At 36.4% G+C, this 19,576-nt stretch overlaps 1 protein-coding gene across 16 annotated transcripts in view; it reads left to right on the top strand.

Annotated features, from left to right (window-relative positions):
- LOC121416499 (protein scribble homolog) overlaps positions 1–19,576 on the top strand; it is a 161,673-nt gene that overhangs the window by 38,153 nt on the left and 103,944 nt on the right. For all 16 annotated transcript variants that reach the window (XM_041610030.1, XM_041610051.1, XM_041610088.1 and 13 more), the window contains exon 3: positions 10,228–10,306. In XM_041610030.1, coding sequence (XP_041465964.1) covers positions 10,228–10,306 — 79 coding nt within the window. The remainder of the gene's footprint in view (positions 1–10,227; positions 10,307–19,576) is intronic.

Raw genomic sequence — 19,576 nt, 5'->3', positions numbered from 1 at the left:
TTTTGTGTGGACAGCGATGTCATTTCAAGATCACCCCTTTCCTTTAGTAAAAAGAGGCTTGTGGCCCAAGCAGACTTCTTGCCTTTATATACATGTATGATATTCAAAGGTCATCATTTTCTTGTGCAAAAAAAAATGATAACAAATTTTGTACTATCGGGTAACTTTATGTTGATTAGAGTTGAAATCTGAATTAATTGGAAACAATTTTTAAATTTTCAAGCTATCAGGCTAAGCCATGTTTGAATCCATGATGGGATTAAGAAGCGCGCACCAGAAGGTATGGATTCAAAGTCATTAGATTATAATCTTGCTATTATCTTTGGTTCCTTAAAATTTGCTCCAGCGACAATTGCTCCGATTGGAAAATCTGCACGTTAAGACAAACCTAAAACCTAACATCCAAAGACCAATTAAACCCTAATCCTTATGTTTGCATTATTCTGGACAAAACATTATTACAATTTGAACTGAAACCCTATGGCCTCTGAGACATCACGACCGGAGCAAATGTCGCAGGAGTGTACCTGTACATGTCGGTCCGTGTCACTGCATATATATGAATAACCAGCCTCTGTCAACCAAACTACATGAATCTATATATCTCTCGGAAGCTTAACAAGTTGCTAATTACATTAAATCAGACCCTCGCAATAGTAGATAACAATACATTGACAGCTTAATGGGTTCTAGAGGTCACATGAAGTCGGAGTAGGTCCACATCTTATGTAGATAGCATTGCGAATATGCTATACACACATACACGTATATGAGGTCAATATAATTGAGATGTGACATAAAATTCGCACATCCTGTTTTGCTTTTTACCCACAGTACATGTAGCATTCATGCTAGGTATTTATGCATGAACATTTTCACAGCGAACTGCAAATACAATAAAGCACACTAATTCATTTGTAACCCTCGGCGAATAGGTATTTGTGCAGATAACTCTTTAGTACTAGTTCAACTTAAAAGTGCGGCATTATGAAATATATAGTCCTTTTTGTCTTTCGTATAATTGAAATGCAGCTACATAGAGATGAAACCCATTTCAACTCAGCCAATGTAATTTTAGTGTGCTATCGCTACATTGGTGCACATAGGATGATATTGCAAGGGTTTTCACATATTTTGATGCCCAAATTAAGCCAAAAATATCACTCATAATGATTGATAATCAATTGTTGTACAGTGTTGTGCCCTATTTGGAGTAGGTCCATATCTTATGAAGATAGCATTAGGAATGTGTGCCACACAAATGTACATGTACTTGTAGTCTGTACAGGACTAGAAAGACCTTTTTGTTGTTGAAACATTGCCTATCACAGTTCTCTCAAAGAGCTATGGAAATATTTGTAGATAATTTATATACAGTGCTTTAGAAACATTGTATCAAGCGCTTTTTAAAATGTTACACATTATTATTATTATTATTATCACTGTATTAGAATGACAGGTAAATAACCCCACTCCCCATATCCTTTGCATGTACAGGCCTTCATTCTGTTTCTATATAAAAAACAAACAAATAGCTCATTGTTTTGAGTGGGGGGGGGGTTGGGAGCTAGTACACCTGTCCTAGCATTGCATGTCATTGTGTTGTAGCAGTTTGTAAAGAGAAACAAAAATTATATAAAAGAATTTATGATGCACTGGAACAAAAAAAATGTATATATATAGAGCATCCAAACTATACCACTCGCATATTCAAGATATGGATTATCAATATCAATTTTAGAAGATTATCAAGCATTATTGGGTCATAGTATAAACACTGCAAAAATCTGTCTTTATTACCACTATCTCAAAATCAAATTGACCTTATGGAGGAGCTGAAGAGCTCTTCAAATATTGACAGATTATGCTACTGATGCAATTTGCCACAGCTGCTTAAAGATGCTGGAAAAATAGTTTTGAATCGATCAGTTCATTTTGCTGTACGTGGTTGATGTATTTTCACTCTCATAGTGAAATGTACCATTTCTATTGCTATTTGTATATTGTATAAATTCCTTGTTTGTTAGATTTGAATGCACTTGTATTTTGATGCGTGAATTGATGAAGATTGTGGTTGTTTGTTTTATGGTTTGGTGTTAGTTAAATTTATTGAATTTTTAAAGATTTCATAATATGAGGATGCATATTCACAGAAGCTCTGAGATAACAAGATTCATGACAGTGACATACATGTAATGATGAAGCATTTTCTTTTTATTGAAGAGATCAGTTAAATATTAGAATTAGCCTTTTGACACTTAGACCAGTCATTAAAGACATTATGATACCACAAATAATTTGGTAAAATAGGAAAGATCAACATTTTGAAATGCTCAGTAAGTTGCATTATAAACCCAATTTGAAACCGCTACCTATCATTGTGTAACAAGACATACCACAAGTATTATGGGGGAAAAAATCAACATTTTGAAATAATCAGTATTGCTGCATAAAACTCCTGTTTCCAAGTACATGTACACCTGCATCTTAATTTTTAGGCAAAGCTACTTCCTCACACCCACCTTTCCCAGGTAAAAGGTCGAATTACCCCTTCTGACTTGCTCCACGGCACGCAATATCGCCCTGGTTTGTTGATTTGTCTCCATCACCGTGGGGGGACTGACGTGGTTGCTCGGGAGAAAAGTTGCAGGCGCCAACTGCGCGCTTTTCACCCTTGATTGCCTGTTGTTTTTCTGAGTCGTGGATGCGTGTCGTAATCGTCGCTTCGGATTATATCAACACACTGTCCGTAAATAGCAGGTCTCATCGTACTCTCGTATCATTGGGAGTGGGGAGAGGTGTCGGTGGGGTATACTTTCAGTTAATATACTTCATTAATTTAGTGATCCTCCATTGAGCATGCAATCAGTCTTATTCAGAGAGATCATTTTATTCCCTCTTGGATGCATTGGCTCTCCATGAAATAGGGGGTGAAAACTAAAGTGCTATTGCTATATGAGTTCTCAATCACTTTAATATCAATACAGCTTTTCCACCAAGACTGGATGATGTATTGTTAAAGGATAGTCATAAATAGTAAATAGAGATATTTTTGGGCAGTTCCATCCTTATGTTGTTATCTTTGTTTTTTTCTGTTATGTTCCTGTCCTGTACGAAAAGGTTCTATTTTTTTGTCTTGCCCACCAGGGGTGAAGGCGAGACTTAGGGATCCAAATGTCGTCCGTCGTCCGTCCGTCACAAACTTGTAATGACACATAACTCCACAACCGTAAGTCCTTTACAACCAAACTTGGATGGTAGATGGACTTGGGGGACCCGCATGTTATGCTACAGTCTGAGGTCACATGGTAAGGTTAAAGGTCATTTTCAGGTCAATGTTAAAGTTTACATGCAAGACTCTCTTATGACACCTAACCCCACAACCGTATGTCGCTTTTCAACCAAACTTGGATGGTAGATGGACTTGGGGGACCTGCATGTTATGCTGCAGTCAGAGGTCACATGGTAAGGTCAAAGGTCATTTTCAGGCCAACGTTAAAGTTTACATGCAAGACTCTCTTATGACACCTAACTCTGCAACCGTAAGTTGCTTTTCAACCAAACTTAAACGGTAGATGGACTTCGGGGACGTGCATGTTATGCTGCAGTCAGAGGTCACATGGTAAGGTCAAAGGTCGTTTTCAGGTCAACGTTAAAGTTTACATGCAAGACTCTCTTATGACACCTAACTCCGCAACCGTAAGTCACTTTTCAACCAAACTTGGATGTTAGATAGACTTATGGGACGTGCATGTTATGCTGCAGTCAGAGGTCACATGGTAAGGTCAAAGGTAATTTCATGTCAACATTAAAGTTTACATGCAAGACTCTCTTTATGACACCCAACTCCGCAACTGTAAGTCACTTTTCAACCAAACTTGGATGGTAGATGGACTTGGAGGACCTGCATGTTATGCTGCAGTTGGAGGTCCCATGGTTAGGTCAAAGGTCATTTTGAGTTCAACGTTAAAGTTTAAATGCAAGACTCTCTTATGACACCTAACTCTGCAACCGTAAGTTACTCTTCAACAAAACTTGGATGGTAGATGTACTTCGGCGACCTGCATGTTATGCTGCAGTCGGAGGTCACATGGTAAGGTCAAAGGTCATTTTCAGGTCAACATTGAAGTTAACGTGCAAGGCTCTTACGACAAGTGTTATTCCATCCCAGTCATTTCACTATAAAGTTTCGATATAATTCTCTTGCGTGCCCTCGCAAATCACGATATTTCTGGTTATTTTCATAAGTGGGCGAGACACAAAATTGCTTTTGCCTTGTTTCATATCCAATTGTATGGGATCTTTTATTGATTCAAGTAAGCCTTAAGTTTTTTGTTCCTGTTCTGGCACTATATAAGGATCAACATCATTCAAGAATATAGTCTTTTATTTTCATGTCAGAATGTGTAAAGTGTTATCAAAATGTATCATAACACACAGCATGGAATCTCATTTTTGAAGGGATCGTTATCATTCCAAGTAGGCCTGTATACATGTAGGATGTACTTGTGCGCTGCTTTGATAAGGGCAAGAAGAAATTCACTCTCAATGGATTGGATTGAAGAGACAGGATGCACATGAAAGACTTGGATGACTTATTGATTTTTAATTATTAATGAAAATAAATAAAGAAATGAAGAGATGCAGCATTTGTTTAAATGTCTTTTACCTTGAAATAATCATATCATAGAATGAAGTAAAATTCTATTTGCAAGCATATCTACATGTAAACAAGATCATTTCATTGAAATTGACTACGCAATGAATTTGATGGAGTGATCCTTATTCCTTTGCCCCCAAAAATGACTTCTCCACACTCATACCGTACATTCTGTCCAACCTTCCATTGCCTTCATCTTCGTCTTTTATCGTTTGACTTTTATCGTTTGCTGTAAATTATTGTGAGAGCTATTTTCCACTTGTACCTGTATCAAATTCATCAAACGCTGCACGGTTGAATGTGATGGTAGAATTGATCTCCATTTGTAGACAAGCCATATAAAATTTGACTGAAGAACGACCTCTCCTCTCCTGAAGAGGCTTGTGCCTCTAGTAAATTGGAGACGGAGATCAATTTCATACAGGCCCCAGTGCCTGTGTTAGGGGTAATGTTGAGCATCACTCAACATGCAGTTATCTCCCTATGCACAATGAAAATTCATTTCCCTCTGGCTTTTATTCTAATTTTGTTGGAGGTGGGGGGGGGGGGGGGTGGGAGGGGATGGACATTGGGGAGGTAAGGGAGGGGTGGGTGTTGTGACTTTACTTGCAAAGCATCTCGCAATGTCTACTAGTTGGGACTTGTGTGTCCATGAGTTTATATCCTTCTACAGGAAAATGAAATTGGAAGGGGGGGGGGGGAGTGGGACAAGAACATGTGTCTTTAAAGTGGGAAATTGTTGTCCATAAATGAGTGCATGATATAAAGCTCCATTTTACATGCTTGTAAGTTGTAGTGATCCTTAAAATGTTCCTGTTATTAATTGAATAAAAAAAAGAAAAAAAAAATATTATATCTTATTTTATTCATTTATTTTATTTTTTAGGGGGTGTAGAATTCTACAGGTTTGCCTGTTTTATGACTGCAGCTTTTGACAGAAATATACATGTAAGGGTTATTCACCAACACCTTTGGTGTTTCATGGATTACAAAATTTATTGCCCCTTTTAATGCATATGTTCAAGAATTAAACAGGATCAACATACCTAATATATATCTCACACTTTGTAGGCCTAAACCCTGATTCATTCCTTTTATATTTCGTCTCTGAATTATTAATATATGGAATGAAACAGAAACATTTATGTCATCCCTATATCCATGCTTGTGTATTATAAACAAACTTTAATACTCGGGTATCAGTTGTTGTCCATGTCTAGCAGAAGGGAAAGCCCCCCTTTGACAATGCACATTAATGAAGTCTTAGCATTCTGGGGGCCGTTGCACTGCTCGTAAGTTAAAGGCGACTTTAGGAACGACTGGTGAACCTTTCTTACGTGATAAACCATCCCCAATGAATATACCATTTACCACATGAAAGGATCATTAGTTGTTCTTATAGTCGCTCTCACCTTACAAAAAGCTTTATGAAACACCCACCAGAGGTCTTTCATTACAAAAAAAGTGGTGGGAGTTGAGGGATAGGCCAGAATCGGTGTAAAAAATGATTGCACATGATCCCGTGTAGTCTAAATTACATGAATTTTTTTTTAGGTAGGGCATTAAATATTCTTCTCATATTATCTGATGGCTTTAAGCAAAAAAAATTATTTTGATCACATAATTCAGAATATAGTGCAATACTCTACTCATTTCTGCTAGCAGCTCCCTGCATAGAAAGTGCACATGGGTGACACACATTTTTCACATGAGCAGAAATCCCATTGGTTCTACACCAAGTCGTTCTTTGTAGTTTGTACCATGCTTACTTGTGCACAAGTCAATCACAGTATTTGTATTTTACATATTTGTTAGCCGTTTCTGAGTAGCGATTCGGACTCTTATAGGTACATGTACAATCACCCGTAGTAGCCTGTAACTTGGCCTACATTTAGATCTCCTGCAACCTGGTTGTCAAAGGTGCACTGATCCCTGGTAGAGATCTTGATTAGAAGTACATGGAGTTGTCAGGTGACCTCTTGTCCATTTACATGAAGCCTGAGGCAAAGTTGACAGAGCTGTATGTCAATGGAATTGCACTTTTGACCATGGGTCAGGTGCGCTCCTCAGCTTGTGTAGTAAACATTGGTATTCTGTCCTTTCACTCCTTTTATCTTCCAATCAGTCTAGGTATAGTCGGCTGTGGATTCTGGGGGTGTTTCACAAAGATTTAAGTATGACTTAGAGTCGCACTTAAATGTGTGTGTTTGAGTTTTGTCAGACGTGTATCAATCAGAAATTATTATTTACGTCTGGGACCGACCTTTAACGTCACCATCCGAAAGACCAGGGCTCGAACCTCTGCATCAATTTGTAACTTCCCCACAGCTAGAATTACAGGCGCACGCCACAACGCCTTGTTGAGTGCGGTATAAAAGGCATGGACGCATTGGTCAGATCATGCGAAGAGGACACGCTCTACTATGTATTGATCAATAAGATTGCGCATTGCATATCTTGTATGCGTAGGTATTTAAGTGCTACCTAAGTCATACTTAAATCTTTGTGAAACACCCCCCAGGTGGGTGTTTCATAAAGCTGACAGTTCAAGTTACAAGCGAATTTACAAATGTCCAATGACCCTTTTTTTAGGAGCTATATCCACACCCACATGTATGAAAAACCTTACAAGAAAGGGGCACAAGTTGTCACTCGTAAAGTCACTTCTAACTTACGAACAACTTTGTGAAACAACACTCACCAGGGGGGGGGTTTCACGGAGGTGAAAGTATGACTTTAATAAGTCACACTAAACATGCTAATAGTTAGTGTGGTATAAAATACATGGCTGCTTTGGTCAGATCTTGCCAAGAGAACGTGCACTGCTACAAATTGATCAATAAGATTGTGCATTGCATATCATGTATGCGTCTGCATTTAAGTGCCACTCTAAGTCATTCTTAAATCTTTGTGAAACACCGCTTAGGACTTTTAATTCTTCAGAGGATAATAGGAGGGGGGGCAAATATTTATTCATATCACAAGTTCACTACCCCCCCCAAAAAGAAAAAAAAAATCTAAATGAAAGGGAGTCCTCTGTGCCACTGTAAAAAATGGGGGGGGGGGGGGGGTGGCTCCCCCAACAAATGCAGGCACATGTAATTATATTGATAATGTTTCTTCACTTGCATATACGGGAGAAATTTGTCCCATTGGTATTGTGTACAAATTCAGTGATATGCAGGTGTAAATGCACCTGGGGTGTGTTTGTGTGTAATCAAATGAGAACTGCAGCTGTTGGGTATGATTAGATCCAATGAGTGTAAAAAAAATTTAGTAAAAGAAAAAAGTAACAAAATAGTGCAAGAGTTACCAGTTTGAACATGTTCCCTGTTTGGCAGTTTGTTTCTATTATTTCTCATGACAGAAATTTCACAAATGCATATTTCAGGAAACCTTGTATCTTGGGAATAAAGTCCATTGAGTGATCACCATGTTTGTTTTAGTATTACAAAACCCATAATAGTTCTTTTTTATGATTGATTCATAACTCGTTTCTTCGAATCGGAATAAAAAAATGCAATCCATAATTGTCTCAAGCATGCAATGTCAATTTATGTTGGATGTCAATGTCTGGACAAGGTCTGAGCAATGGTGTGTTGACATGAGTGGAAGGCTGTGTGTAAACACAGATGACCTCACACCTCTGGAATGCCATACACACCAGGATTGTAGTCTCACTTCCAAACTCTAATTAAATTAGTTTCATGGTGATTTTTATACTAAATTATAACTGAAGTATGAGATGCAGATGTAGATAGAATGCATTGAAACAACCCTGAAATCACGAAACCAAACTCATGGATATTTTATTTTTGTAAGAATAGATAATTAAAGTGATGGTCCGGGCTGAAAATATTTACATCTTAATACATAAAGTAGAATTCACTGAGCAAAATGCCGAAAAATTTCTTCAAAATCGGATAACAAATAAAAAAGTTATTGAAGCTTAAAGTTTAGCAATATTTTGTGAAAACATTCGTCATGAATATTCATTAGATGGGCTGATGATGTCACATCTCCACTTTCCGTTTTCTTATGTTATTACATAAAATCATTATTTTTTCATTATTTCATACTGATGTGAATAATATGTCTCCCTTATAATGAAATAAGTTTCAGCAATAAATGCACTATTCAGTTGTCAATCCAATTTTTATAGTTCTTTGAGAAAAAAAATTGAATAAGCCTCATTTCATATTATAAAATACAAAACAAGTGAGGACGTGACATTATCAGCCCACCTAATGAATATTCATGATGACTGTTTTCACATAATATTGCTAAACTTTAAAATGCAGTAACTTTGTTATTTGTTTAATATCCGATTTTGATGAAATTTTCAGCATTTTGCACAGTGAATTCTACTCTCTTTATTAAAGTGATTGGTTAACATTGGTTTGACTTTTAAAAAATCTAAGCTAGAAGGTCACACTTATCACCTGTGTCTGTGATATGTTACAAAAATGAAGCCCAGAAAAAATTGCATTCGAAAATAATGATTAAAGGTAAATGCTAGTTTTGGTAACGTTATCAAAATGAGTTTGTACAGAATCCAATGAAATGACCACCAAAATGTCTGTTTGTATATTAAAACGCATACATGTGCTAAAGGATTCTGGAAGAAATTGTGTAATTGCTGAGAAATCAGCAAATAAGCACAGGATTCGAGTAGGGCGTCGGGCCCGACGCTCTAAGCAATAATTATACATTGTCCCACGTGCGCTTTTCTGTGTTGGGGATCTTCGGTGTGAACATTTTTCAGCGTAGATTTCAAGATTTCACAAGTTCAGTTAATGTAACTGTACCAGATCTAGATCCTCGATGATATACTGACAATTAAGCCTTATTTTACAGACTTTCTCATGAAATCAGTGTTTACTGCAACTACTGGAATTTCTCTTTAAGTACTTTAAAAATTGAAATATAAAGCTACCAGAAACACCATCTTAATTTCATCCCATACACTTATGTGTACTATTTAGGTGTCTATAAGACGCCTATTTACAAAATCGGGGTTTGCCTTGTAGTTTTAGCTTTTCATTCTCAATAATGGTTGTTTTCAGGGTTTATTAGTTCTAATACATGCACTTGTACACATGTTTCATCTTGGTGTGATAATTTTTAAATCGGCTGCTCACAAAGTTAAACAATACCTTTAAGCTATACATACTTACAGCCTGGACCATCCCTTTAAAGAAAAATGTGCACACGAATTGTGCGACAAATGGATCTAAGCTTATATAAAGTTAAACTTTGCCCTTGATGATAAATTAGGCCTATATATTTCATTTTTTATTTCTCTAAAGGGCATCATTTTTAAAAGCCTGATTTTTTTCAAACATAATATTGATATTAAATGGTAATGAATGATTTGATTTATTTATCATTCATGGTTAGGTGTAAACTCAGACATTGTTAGCCAGGATAGGCCTATACCTTTTGCTGTTTGACACTTCGAGAAATGATATAGAAAAACATACATTTGTTGTCAAGAGTATTTGTATCTTTGTTCTTCGTTGTATAATATATTTTTTCTTTTCTTTTTCTTTAAATTCCTGTTTCAGATATCATGGAAATACCGGATAACATCAAATTTTGCAAGGCTCTGACCGTTGTTGATTTCAGTGGAAACCCATTATCAAGGTAAAAAAATTATAAATTATTATGCTGTTTTGGTTTCCATGACTTTTCATTGTAATTGTAAAGTACATTGTCATGGATCGGTGGTTGTAGAAACCAATTCAGGAGATGGTGATGCGAGTGAAGCGATCTTCTAAAGCTGGTTTCCTTAACCGGTTTAAGGGAATCCAGTTCAAGGGAAACCGGTTCAAGAAAATATACTGAGAACGGGGTATATGATGGTAAGCCACACTATTTCCTTGCTGCTCTGGTAAGAAACAGTGTGGACTACAAAATTCATGAACACAATTTTAGCTGAGCCACATTATTCTGACCTAGAATAAAGATAAATTCCAGTTTTGGTAACGATCTCAAAATGACTTTTTACAGAATCTAATATAATGACCACCCAAGTGTCTGTTTGTATGAATGAAAAATATGTGCCAAATGATTCTGGGAGAAATTGTGTGATTGCTGAGAAATAAGCAAAATAAGCGCGGATTTGGTCACTTCCGTCGGGTCTTTATTCCAGCAATAATAATACACTGCCCCACGTGTGCCTATCTGTGTTGGTGATCTTAAGTGTGAACGTTTTTCAGCGTAGATTTCAAGATTTCACAAAGTTCAGTTTATGTGACTGTGCCAGATCTAGATCCTCGATGACATTCTGACAATTAAGCCTGGTTTTACAGACTTTATCATGAAATCAGTGTTTACTGCAGCTACTGGTATTTCTCTTTAAGACTATTTGAGGGTGAATTCTCTGAAAATAGGGATATCAATAATCTGTCGCATTTTTAGATAATGACTTCCATTTCATCTAAAAAGTTAGGTATTATTCATAAAGTGATATTCTGTCAGAAGCAAGTTTTTCTACCTTTTAAACCAAAGTTGATCCGTCCCTTGAAGTTCTTTGTTGATTCGATGACCTTTCATTAGGTCATCCTAATAATAAAAGCATTGTTGACGCCAAGTAAACAGCACCCTTGTGAGTTTGAATAGACAAGGTTTTAATAACCTTGGTTGCAGTATTATGATGTTTGTATTACACACTCTCTACTGTTCAAAATCTAATTGTGAAACTTTTGAAACTTATCACTTTAATTTGATTTTATACCCTTTGATAAGCCAATTAAAATATTATAAAGACTAAAATTTATTGGTGCAAGGGCAGATCCAGGATTTTCCAAGGGGAGGGGGGCATTTTTATTCAGGGAAAAATTAACAAGCCCCCCCCAAAAATGGGTCTTTGCTCCCAATTCATAGTGATTTATGTCAGGAAAAATTTGACAAGCAAAAGAAAAAGGTCATTAATTGCATATGCACGACATATTCCCCTAAAAAATATTTGTTATGGCTATTAAAGGGTGGAGGAGGGGGGAGCATGGGCTGGATGTGCCCTTACTTGGGTCCGCCACTGCCATTAAGTAACTCTAAAGTTGAGATTGAGAGTATTCGCTGTTTATACATTGATTGCTGAGGCAACAATGTCTCTCGAAGTATGATTGCACACGTTTATATGGATTCGATGAATCAATACAATGATCAGATTTAGGGTTGTCAATTAGTAATGTACTCATTGTTTTATCAAGGATCAGTAAAATGAGTTGTGTGTTTAAATATGTGAAATGGAACATTTATTAGATTTTTCATTTAATTAACAAAAAAAAAAGAAATTGATAAAAAAGAACGAATTAAAAACAACTAGTTGTTTTTAGATTAAAGTTCGTTTTACCACATTATACTGTATTGTACTGCATTAGCTTAACCTTGCTCATATGAATCTAATGCTCTTCCACTTTAAACAATAAAGGGTCCCATTGGGACAAAATTAAAATACTTTATCTGATAAGTGGATGAAATTCTTGTAAGTTTATGAGTTTCTGGAGCCAAACTTTGGACTCCAAAAATTTGTAACTTGTGTTCTTGAACTTTGGGTGGCTTTAGACTTAAGTTTATTATGTCTTGGATGGATAGTGCTACCAAACAGAAAAGAAAATAATTTTCTATTTGGGGGGTTACTTTTTACAATCTCCTGCCTGAAAGGACATTACCTGTCAATTATTTCACTCCACATATACTCATGAATTAGAGCCATTTCAAATAATAACCATTTCAAATTATTAAAATCTTGTCAGTCGATGTATACATAAAAACTTATCACAAAACCTTGACAGCCTTTGAAGGAAGAGATAAATCCTGTTCAATTCAGTCTATACTATATGACGAAGCACCCCATGAGAGGTCCTGTGGTCAAAAATATCAATTGCTCATTACCAAACATTGGCGTTACATACACTGTACTGCAATATACACCTAAGCAAAGCTTTTAGACGTCATTAATACCTCTGCCCAATATGATCCTCTTCTACCTAAACTGAAACATGATGATGATTATTGATTGCGTCCGCGCCGTCAGTGCGATCAAGCCACCCTTCCAACTATACCTCTCAAATATAGCCAATCAATTTCATTGATTTCACTTTCATATTTTATAAGCCATAGATACAGTCCTCACTCTAATGACTCCATAACTGATAAATAGCATCACTTTATGACAATATATTAATTGAAAGAGACAGATTTATTTCTATATCCTTAACACTTACATTCAATTTTGAAACAAAGTATAGGAGTAGCATGTGGGCAAACTTGTGTTATGGAGAGGATGTGTGGAAAACTTCTCTAATTGATTTGTAAGAATCGTTTTTGCCTAGGGGTCTTTTGCATGATTTTGTGCAACACTATTTGATTGGAAAGTTATATCCAGAAATTGATAGTTTTCTTGACTTGATAGTGTGGGGGGGAAACGTGATTGAATTTGTTCAGACGAGTATTTTGTAGCATAATTTTGTAGAGGTACCGTTTGCATAAAATCACAGGACTTTCATTTGCGTGAAACTGAAAATAAAAGTAACCATGAGGGAAGGTGTCATTTCTGGGATGGTTTTCTGCCAGTGATGCAACACTGAAAGTGCAATTCAGCAACATGTTGTGAATGGTCCTTGACTCTAGTGCATGTATAATGGGATTTAAATAGCTACAAACGCGAGTCGCTTGACTTAAACTGGGCTTAGATTTCAACTGCACTTGTCTGTATACTCTCCAAAAATAATGCAAAAGAGCTGTGGTCCTCACTTAACTCCTCTCAGATTAAGACAATCTCACTCATGTTTGATTGAGCTTTGCATCTCAGAGAATGCATTTAACCTCTTTTTGGAGTACAAACATGTCTTAAAAAGATGCACATTTCATTCCAGAAGGAGCTACTATGCACTCTTTCAGGATATATATTTCACTCCAAAAGGATTGATCCATATAGTATCACTCAAAAAAGAATGTGATTTGGGACTAGATATTGGTCTTATGGGCATTTTCACCGTAACTGACGTTACACAGCACAATTTTACACACTTTTCAATTGTGTGTATGATTATCTCTAAAACAACAAAGATGGGAGTTTGCTTAAAAATTGTGCCGTGTAACGTCAGTTACTGTGAAAATGCCCTTATGCTTTGAGAGAGTACAACATTTTCACTGGCCGTGTGAAAGCGTTTTTGTTTCTCCTTTTAATATGGAGATGAGAGAAACCGATCCTGTGGCATGAATATAAATGAAGTAATGTAAAACACCAAGGAGACAATAGTTCTACTCCCATTAATACAAACATCATGGTTCATATTTTGTAGTCCACCTATGCCCTTGAGGAAAATGTTAGATAAAACAAAAAGTGAGAAGATGCAAAAACAATCACATTTGGAAATCAGAGATATAATTACATTATATTCATTAAATGTAAAGTGATGTCTCGTTTACTTGATATTTGTTTTTCCACTTATTTTTTTGCAACATTTTGAAGTTCATCAGTCCATAAGAAGAATATTTGAGTGGGAATTTAATTTCATTTCTTGGTTGACTTTTTGTCTCACCTGCGAAGCAGAGTGAGACTATAGGCGCCGCTTTTCCGACGGCGGCGGCGACGGCGGCGGCGGCGGCGGCGGCGGCGGCGGCGGCGGCGGCGGCGGCGGCGTCAACATCAAATCTTAACCTGAGGTTAAGTTTTTGAAATGACATCATAACTTAGAAAGTATATGGACCTAGTTCATGAAACTTGGCCATAAGGTTAATCAAATATTACTGAACATCCTATTAAAGTTTCATGTCACATGACCAAGGTCAAAGGTCATTTAGGGTCAATGAACTTAGACCATGTTGGAGGAATCAACATTGAAATCTTAACCTGAGGTTAAGTTTTTGAAATGTCATCATAACTTAGAAAATATATGGACCTAGTTCATGAAACTTGGACATAAGGTTAATAAAGTATCACTGAACATCCTGCATGAGTTTCACGTCACATGACCAAGGTCAAAGGTCATTTAGGGTCAATGAACTTTTGCCGAATTGGGGATATCTGTTGAATTCCCATCATAACTTTGAAAGTTTATGGATCTGATTCATGAAACTTGAACATAATAGTAATCAAGCATCACTGAATATTTTGTGCAAGTTTCAGGTCTCATGATAAAGGTCAAAGGTCATTTAGGGTCAATGAACTTTGGCCAAATCGGGGGTATCTGTTGAATTACCATCATAACTTTGAAAGTTTATTAGTCTAGTTCATTAAACTTGGACATATGAGTAATCAAATATCACTGAACATCCTGTGCGCGTTTCAGGTCACATGACCAAGGTCAAAGGTCAATGAACTGTGGCCGAAGTGGGTGTATCAGTTGAATTACCATCAAAACTTTGAAAGTTTATGGATCTGATTCATGAAACTTGTACATAAGAGTAATCAAGTATCACTGAACATCCTGTGCGAGTTTCAGGTCACATGATCAGGGTCAAAGGTCATGTAAGGTCAATGAACTTTGGCCATGTTGGGGTTTTTTGTTGAATAACCATCATATCTCTGTAAGTTTATTGGTCTAGTTCATAAAAAGTGGACATAAGAGTAACCATGTATCACTGAACATCTTGTGCGAGTTAGAGTAGTATTCAAAGTCAGCACTGCTGCTATATTGAACCGCGTGATGCAGGTGAGACGGCCAGAGGCATTCCACTTGTTGTGGTATACCATGCCAACTATTGCAACATTTTAGAAAGTTCAGCTTGTTTGGGAGTCAGATATGTTTTTTTTTAAATATATTCAAAGTTTAACAGACACAAATGAATCGAGTATGGAACTGATTGGGTTTTATGGTCAATAAACATACATAGATTATGTTTGTGGCAAGGCTCCACATTAACTTTTTTGGGTGGCAGTGGCCCATTTGGGCCACCAAAACCCTCAAATAATTTTTTTTGATGGCCGATATTGAAGTTTGGTGGCTCGAAAAATATAAAGAAAAACATTAATTAAAAAGAATAAAACAAACTTCTGAAATATTAATTCTGCAGCCAATACCATTAATACCCTTTTTAGACAGGCTGAAATTTCCTTAACCCCGTACTATTGGTGGGGCTAAATGGCAATTTAGCCCCACCTATAGTACGGGGTTAAGCTTAGCCCACTTTCGTTTTACACAGCGTTTTTGCAAAGTGGGCTAACCCCACCTATAGTACGGGATTATTTGGCCCTGCAAAAAAGCAGGGTTATCCCACCAATTGCGGTGCTAAGAGCAATAGTACGGGGTTAAGATCGCATGTAAAACGAAAGTGGGCTAAGCTTAACCCCGTACTATAGGTGGGGCTAAATGGCAATTTGGCCCCACCTATAGTACAGGGTTAAGGAAATTGTAGCGTGTGTAAAAAGTGTACGAGTGAAGTACTTGTACTACGAATGATCGACAAAAACCACATAGTCCGGGGTTAGCGAGTTTCGTGTGTGAAAAGCAAGCATTCCTTATCGGGGTTAGCAATAACAATTTGGCATGTGTAAAAAGGAAAAAAAAGTAGTACGGGGTTAAGGATAGTACGGGGTTAGCGATAGTCCGGGGTTAAGAAAATCCTGTGTAAAAAGGGCATAAGTTACTTTCATATTGTACATCTTGTATGTAAATCTTGTTTGCTGTTATTTTACCTTGCTAATTGATTTGTGGTAATATATAAATTGTTCTATCATTGTAAATATGAAATGATTGAAAGAGAATAAAAGAATTGCATTGTTCCCAGGTTGTGTGGACTTCTTTTTAGATCGCTGTATATACACACACTCACATAGTAAAGTAAATAGTGCATAGCAATCTCAGATGTACAAAACAATGATTTTCCCTTCTTCCGTTTTTAATCCTAAAACCTACATGTAGATTATGCAGGCCCCAAATCCAGTTTATTTTCTCTTTTCCAGCATATAATAGCAGGAGAAAATCACAGAAAAATATGCTGCAAAAACAGATCAATGCATAAAAAGGGGAAACAAACAAAAATAAGTTTTAGAATAGTATATTGAAAAAAGAAAACAAAAATAATAAAATAAGTAAGTGAATAAAACAAAAGAAAGAAAATGGAGAAAGAAAAAAAAATAGAACAGAAAAAAAGAAAAGAAAAATTGTCGAGAAAAAAAAAGAAAATGAAAGAAAATTGAATTAAAAAAAATGAAAAAAATGGGGAAAATTATTATTATTATTACTATTATTTTTCAGTAGAAATATATTCTTTAGTCAGGAATATTCAATGGGAAGGGGTATAAATGGTTAACCACTATAAAAAAAATGAAAGAAAAAAAAACGGCAAAAGTTATATATGGAAAAATAGTTTGAGAAAAGTCCTTCCCTATATTTGCCAAAATGCTGGAAAAATTTCATACCATTGAAATGCCTTCCCAAAGTATTTACTTCCTCAAGAGTGGTTTAAGAAGTCATTTTTAAACAAGAAAGAAAGAAACTGTCTGTATATTTTTGGCTAGAAAAGACACAGCTTCGAAAGAAACCAAGTATCAACATACATACAAATGCACACGCGGGACTGTGATGTACTTGCCTATGTGTTTTATGTGTATTAATGCATTTGGAAATCGGTTCTTTCGAGTCAAAAGAGAGGTAATAATTCTTCTTTTAAGGTTTGCAAATAAACAGGTTACACCAAATTTTAGTAATATGAACTGTAGAAGGGCATTTCATTGGTGTAAAATGTGACTTTGACATAGATTTTCAAAGTTATGTGGAAGATTTCTTAGCAGCAACATTTCGTATCGCAGCTCCCAAGGTCTGAAAAGTCTGCTAGCGCACATCACAGCTAGTTACAGTGGTTTCATGCATGCAAAGCTCACGCCAGACGGCCGGCTGGATAATAGTTACTGTATGCTATAGCGGTAGGCCTCATGACTATGCAATATTTGTGTGAAGATTAACAAAAAGGGCAAATGACAAATTTGCTTGAAATTGAATTGTAGAAAAATTGATAAATGCGTGCAAAATTAGGAGAAAATTTGCGCTACTTTGAAAATTATTGGTTGTCTGATTCGGGCAACCAAAACTTATCATTTTTGTCTCACCTGCGAAGCAAAGTGAGACTATAGGCGCCGCTTTTCCGACGGCGGCGGCGACGGCGGCGGCGGCGGCGGCGGCGGCGGCGTCAACATCAAATCTTAACCTGAGGTTAAGTTTTTGAAATGACATCATAACTTAGAAAGTATATGGACCTAGTTCATGAAACTTGGCCATAAGGTTAATCAAGTATTACTGAACATCCTATTAGAGTTTCATGTCACATGACCAAGGTCAAAGGTCATTTAGGGTCAATGAACTTAGACCATGTTGGAGGAATCAACATCGAAATCTTAACCTGTGGTTAAGTTTTTGAAATGTCATCATAACTTAGAAAATATATGGACCTAGTTCATGAAACTTGGACATAAGGTTAATCAAGTATCACTGAACATCCTGCATGAGTTTCACGTCACATGACCAAGGTCAAAGGTCATTTAGGGTCAATGAACTTTGGCCGAATTGGAGATATCTGTTGAATTCCCATCATAACTTTGAAAATTTATGGATCTGATTCATGAAACTTGGACATAATAGTAATCAAGCATCACTGAAAATTTTGTGCAAGTTTCAGGTCTCATGATTAAGGTCAAAGGTCATTAGGGTCAATGAACTTTGGCCGAATCGGGGGTATCTGTTGAATTACCATCATAACTTTGGAAGTTTATTGGGCTAGTTCATTAAACTTGGACATTAGAGTAATCAAGTATCACTGAACATCCTGTGCACATTTCAGGTCACATGACCAAGGTCAAAGGTCAATGAACTTTGGCCGAATTGGGTGTATCTGTTGAATTACCATCATAACTTTGAAAGTTTATGGATCTGATTCATGAAACTTGTACATAAGAGTAATCAAGTATCACTGAATATCCTGTTTGAGTTTCACGTCACATGATCATGGTCAAAGGTCATGTAAGGTCAATGAACTTTGGCCATGTTGGGGTTTTTTGGTGAATAACCATCATATCTCTGTAAGTTTATTGGTCTAGTTCATAAAAAGTGGACATAAGAGTAACCATGTATCACTGAACATCTTGTGCGAGTTAGAGTAGTATTCAAAGTCAGCACTGCTGCTATATTGAACCGCGTGATGCAGGTGAGACGGCCAGAGGCATTCCACTTGTTTCAATAATGGTTGCCCGAGGTAAATTTCTGGTGGCCCCGGGCCAACGCTAATGTCGAGCCTTGGTTGTGGTCTTATGGATATCAGTCAGTGATATGTTTTTGATGCATATTGATATACAGTGCGCCCCACAAAAAAGAAAACCAGTTTTTAGAGATATATTTCAAAATTATTTTTATTTTACTGTGAATTTGATACTAAAGAGTGGACTCTCATCTTTAATTTGAGACTAACAGCGTAGGAAATTGTTCACGTATGGCAGATAACATAGAATAAATATTGTGGTCTATCAGAAAAAATTTGCGCAGAACTCATGTGTTAATCTGTCAGTGAGAGAAACCTAACAAAAATACAAAAGAAATGCTAATGAGCCAATCGTCGAATAAGCATGGTTGTCATATCACAAACGAATCTTGTCCATTTTTTGTGCAACCTGGTTTTGACATTAAAATTTCAAGCTTGTCTTGTTCATTAATGCATAAAGTATTTGTCACATATTAGGTATTAAAATGTAGAGGATAATTGAATTAAAGTGATCATAATTAATTTTACCTTTGAAGAAAAAAGATTTTGGAAACCAATTTTCCTTTTTTTTCTGGGACGCACTGTATTTATTGAACAACACTAAAGGGGGAAATGGAGAGGAGGTTGAAATTGAGTTTCTTTAGGATTTTGTTTTGTTAACAATGGATGAAATTGTTAAATTCATAAATCTTATTGTAATGTGAATGTATTGTA

The sequence above is a fragment of the Lytechinus variegatus genome, chromosome 1 (genome assembly GCF_018143015.1).
Source record: "Lytechinus variegatus isolate NC3 chromosome 1, Lvar_3.0, whole genome shotgun sequence".
NCBI lineage: Eukaryota > Metazoa > Echinodermata > Echinoidea > Temnopleuroida > Toxopneustidae > Lytechinus > Lytechinus variegatus.
Note: the sequence above shows the minus strand (reverse complement) of the source record. Positions and strands in the feature narration are given on the sequence as shown.